At 45.5% G+C, this 5,000-nt stretch overlaps 1 protein-coding gene and 1 long non-coding RNA gene across 5 annotated transcripts in view; one reads left to right on the plus strand and one right to left on the minus strand.

Annotated features, from left to right (window-relative positions):
- LOC127919567 (transmembrane protein 255B-like) overlaps positions 1-532 on the plus strand; it is a 20,023-nt gene extending 19,491 nt beyond the window's left edge. Inside the window, exon 5 of the mRNA XM_052503306.1 lies at positions 510-532. Within this exon, the coding sequence (XP_052359266.1) occupies positions 510-532 (23 nt within the window). The remainder of the gene's footprint in view (positions 1-509) is intronic.
- A 2,528-nt stretch (positions 533-3,060) lies between these two features.
- LOC127919568 (uncharacterized) lies at positions 3,061-3,991 on the minus strand. 4 transcript variants are annotated; one of them, XR_008103349.1, is made up of 4 exons: positions 3,756-3,991; positions 3,474-3,522; positions 3,281-3,425; positions 3,069-3,212 (listed from the first exon to the last, which is right to left on the minus strand). It is a non-coding gene; the product is annotated as an uncharacterized LOC127919568 (long non-coding RNA). The 4 variants fall into 4 exon arrangements; XR_008103348.1 differs by lacking the exon at positions 3,474-3,522 and having other exon boundaries at positions 3,061-3,163; XR_008103346.1 differs by lacking the exon at positions 3,474-3,522 and having other exon boundaries at positions 3,069-3,163; positions 3,328-3,425.
- Between the last annotated feature and the right edge of the window lie 1,009 nt (positions 3,992-5,000).

Genomic DNA, 5,000 nt, shown 5'->3' on the forward strand with positions numbered 1-5,000 from the left:
GGTCTCTGGTCTCTGGTCTCTGGTTCTCTGGTCTCTGGTCTCTGGTCTCTGGTTCCTGGTCTCTGGTCTCTGGTCTCTGGTCTCTGGTCTCTGGTCTCTGGTCTCGGTCTCCGGTCTCCGGTCTCCGGTCTCCGGTCTCTGGTCTCTGGTCTCTGGTCTCCGTGGCCAACTGTCTCGTCACCGCTCTGTCGTTATTCACATGGCATCAGTCAAATCAGACCAATCTATCTGGCACTCGCCCTGCCCGGCATTGTGGGTGCTCTGGTCTCTGGTCTCCGTGGCCAACTGTCCTCGTCACCGCTCTGTCGTTATTCACATGGCATCAGTCAAATCAGACCAATCTATCTGAGCACTCGCCCTGCCCGGCATTGTGGGTGCTCTGGTCTCTGGTCTCCGTGGCCAACTGTCCTCGTCACCGCTCTGTCGTTATTCACATGGCATCAGTCAAATCAGACCAATCTATCTGAGCACTCGCCCTGCCCGGCATTGTGGGTGCTCTGGTCTGACAGCCTGTGACAAACAGCCCAGTTAAGACCGACTGAACATCCCATAATAACACTAACATCCCTTCACTCTGAGACAAGACAAGCTACAGAATGCTAGGTTGCCTCCCAAACAGCCCCCTTTTCCCTAGATAGTGCACTACTTTTAACACAGCCTTAAAGTGGAACTGACAGTGTTTTAACTCATTTGCAGATATGAAATAAACAGACAATCAATCAATCAATCAATCAAATGTATTTATAAAGCCCTTCTTACATCAGCTGATGTCCCAAAGGGCTGTACAGAAACGCAGCCTAAAACCCCAAACAGCAGCAATGTAGATGCACAAAGACATTGTTCATCTGAATATCGCCACATGAAACCGAATCTCATCGGGATGCAGTTGTTTACATTTCACATCTGTATTACTGTGGATTATTGACGCTGTTGAAGAAACCTCTCGTTTCCTTTTAAAGTAGGAATTGAACAAGTAACTCTGCTGTAGTTACAGTCACTATGTGTCGTCAGACCGTCCGAAAGACACGACCAGACTGAGAAAAGTGCTGTGAGATGAAGGACAGATAACAGCAATAGCCAAGGTTGGAGACAAAAGGCACTTAATTGTGGCTATTTGTGTTTAGTGTGATGCAGAAAAATAAGAGACTGCTATCCTGTAATACTTCCAATGTTGGGCTGGTGGCAGCAATATATAACACATTGAGGCATAGGAGTTACCCAGGACATTTTCTTTTAACTCCCCATTTTGAAAGCTTGCTGTACCTGACCTCCAGTCATCTGCTGGTATGTATATTGTCAAATGGCATTAATCATAGTCAAGAAAACACACGTCTAAACAAATCAACCTCCTGTACTACATACAACACATTCATTATATTGTGTAACATCGGACAAAAATAAAACTGACTAGGAGCATCTAGAAGAACATTGCACAGTTTCATTCCTAAAACCCATTGCAAATCAGGTGTGTCAATTATACTCTTTGGTTTGCGTACCACAGACACTCATATTATCAGTCAAAAATACCAAATTCCCAGCTTCTATGTGGCTCAGCATTTCATGACGTACACTAAGGCATTGTTGGCTGAATAGATAGATGCAGTTCAATGCATGAAGCATATAATTCACCAATACATTTATTTTATTGCTATCAGGTTGTAAATCACAGCTGGCCTGGTACATTGTTTACTGCCTCCATTCACGATGCACTGTTTCACTTTCAATGACTCAATATTCTTTAACAAAAAACAGACGAATGTAACTAAGGCTGGGAATCAAATCGAATCAAATGTATTTATAAAGCCCTTCGTACATCAGCTGATATCTCAAAGTGCTGTACAGAAACCCTCAGCCTAAAACCCCAAACAGCAAGCAATGCAGGTGTAGAAGCACCTGTCAATACAATCAAACTAGCAAGGGCAATGATCACAAGTCAGTCAATGTGGCTAAGAGGCTAGCGTATCTATTTATGTAGCACGCTAAAAACACAGAGCCTAGCGTTAGCTAGCTAGCTAGCTGCTAGGAGGATGTCCTGTTATTGTAGGACTGAGGAGTGGCTTCCGTCTGGCCACTCTACCATAAAGGCCTGATTGGTGGAGCTTTACAGAGATGGTTGTCCTTCTGGAAGGTTCTCCCATCTCCACAGAGGAACTCTAGAGCTCTATCAGAGTGACCATCGGGTTCTTAGTCACCTCCCTGACCAAGGCCCTTCTCTTCTCCACCGATTGCTCAGTTTGGCCGGGCAGCCAGCTCTAGGAAGAGTCTTGGTGGTTCCAAACGTCTTCCATTTAAGAAGGATGGAGGTCACTGTGTTCTTGGGGACCTTCATTGCTGCAGACACTTTTTGGTACCCTTCCCCAGATCTGTGTCTTTACACAATCCTGTCTCGGAGCTCTACAAATAATTTCTTCGACCTCATGGCTTGGTTTTTGCTCTGACATGCACTGTCAATTGTGGGACTTATAGACCGGTGTGTGCCTTTCTATATCATGTTCAATCAATTGAATTTACCACAGGTTGTCTCCAATCACGTTGTAGAAACATCTCAAAGATGATCAATGGACACAGGATGCACCTGAGCTCAATTTCGAGTCTCATGGCACAGGGTCTGAATACTTATGTAAAAAGGGCTTTATAAATACATTTGATTGATTGATTTATGCAAACAAGCCATTTGCCACAAGGGCCTGGGCCTCCCGGGTGGTTCAGTGGTCTAAGGCACTGCATCACAGTGCTAGCTGTGCCACTAGAGATTCTGGGTTCGAGTCCAGGCTCTGTCACAGCCGGCCGCGACCGGGAGACCCATGGGGAGGCGCACAATTGGCCCAGCGTCGTCCGGGTTAGGGGAGGGTTTGGCCGGCAGGGATGTCCTTGACCCATCACTTGCGGGTTAAGTTGTCATTGTTTCAAGAAGCAGTGCGGCTTGGTTGGGTTGTGTTTCGGAGGACACACGGCTCTTGACCTTCGCCTCTCCCGAGTCCGTACGGGAGTTGCAGCGATGAGACAAGACTGTAACTACCAATTGGACACCATGAAATTGGGGAGAATAATTAAAAACAAAGGGCCTGTCATCATTCACTATGAACTGGACTGTGTGTTTACAGGCAGTAGGACCTGTCATCATTCACTATGAACTGGACTGTGTGTTTACAGGCAGTAGGACCTGCCATCATTCACTATGAACTGGACTGTGTGTTTACAGGCAGTAGGACCTGCCATCATTCACTGAACTGAACTGGCCATCATTCACTATGAACTGTGTGTTTACAGGCAGTAGGACCTGCCATCATTCACTATGAACTGGACTGTGTTTACAGGCAGTAGGACCTGTCATCATTCACTATGAACTGGACTGTGTGTTTACAGGCAGTAGGACCTGTCATCATTCACTATGAACTGGACTGTGTGTTTACAGGCAGTAGGACCTGCCATCATTCACTATGAACTGGACTATATTTTACAGGCAGTAGGACCTGCCATCATTCACTATGAACTGGACTGTGTGTTTACAGGCAGTAGGACCTGCCATCATTCACTAGAACTGGACTGTGTGTTTACAAAATAGGACCTGCCAAATTCACTATGAACTGGACTGTGTGTTTACAGGCAGTAGGACCTTCATCATTCACTATGAACTGGACTGTGTTTTACAGGCAGTAGGACCTGCCATCATTCACTATGAACTGGACTGTGTAAATACAAAAGTAGGACCTGCCATCATTCACTATGAACTGGACTGTGTGTTTACACAATACCTGCCATCATTCACTATGAACTGGACTGTGTGTTTACAGGCAGTAGGACCTGTCATCATTCACTATGAACTGGACTGTGTGTTTACAGGCAGTAGGACCTGCCATCATTCACTATGAACTGGACTGTGTGTTTACAGGCAGTAGGACCTGCCATCATTCACTATGAACTGGACTGTGTGTTTACAGGCAGTAGGACCTGCCATCATTCACTATGAACTGGACTGTGTGTTTACAGGCAGTAGGACCTGTGTCGCTTTAGATCATTAGAACGCATTCGCAAAAAGTCACAAAATACACCTTAAATACCTTCAGACAGTATTCAGACCCCTTGACATTTTCCACATTTTGTTACGTTACAGCCTTATTCTAAAATGGATTAAATAAAAACAAATCCTCAGCAATCTACACACAATACCCCATAATGACATCACAATACCCCATAATGACATCACAATACCCCATAATGACATCACAATACCCCATAATGACAAAGCGAAACATGTTTTTTAGATTTTTGGGGGGCAAATTTATTGAAAATAAAAAACAGATGCCTGATTTACATCAGCCAATGTCACAAATTGCTATCAAGAAACCCAGCCTAAAACCCCAAACAGCAAGCAATGCAGAGGTAGAAGCACGGTGGCTAGGAAAAACTCCCTAGAAAGGCACGAACCTTGGAAGAAACCTAGAGAGGAACCAGGCTATGAGGGGTGGCCAGTCCTCTTCTGGCTGTGCCGAGTGGAGATTATAACAGAACATGGCCAAGATGTTCAAATGTTCATAGATGACCAGCAGGGTCAAATAATAATAATAATCACATTGGTTGTAGAGGGTGCAACAAGTCAGCACCTCAGGGGTAAATGTAATTTGGCTTTTCAGCTGATCATTCAGAGTTAGAGACAGCAGGTGCGGTAGAGAGAGAGTGTCGAAAACAGCAGGTAGCACGTCCGGTGAACAGGTCAGGGTTCCATAGCCGCAGGCAGAACAGTTGAAACTGGAGCAGCAGCACGACCAGGTGGACTGGGGACAGCAAGGAGTCATCAGGCCAGGTAGTCCTGAGGCATGGTCCTAGGGCCCAGGTCCTCCGAGAGAAAAGAGAGAGAATTAGAGAGGGCAAACTTAAATTCACACAGGACACCAGATTAGACAGGAGAAATACTCCAGATATAACAGACTGATCCTAGCCCCCGACACAGAAACTATATGACTACTGTAGCTCTGATTGGCTGTAGCACACCGTCTGTT

This window comes from Oncorhynchus keta, unplaced genomic scaffold (genome assembly GCF_023373465.1).
Source record: "Oncorhynchus keta strain PuntledgeMale-10-30-2019 unplaced genomic scaffold, Oket_V2 Un_contig_17093_pilon_pilon, whole genome shotgun sequence".
NCBI classification, from domain to species: Eukaryota; Metazoa; Chordata; class Actinopteri; order Salmoniformes; family Salmonidae; genus Oncorhynchus; species Oncorhynchus keta.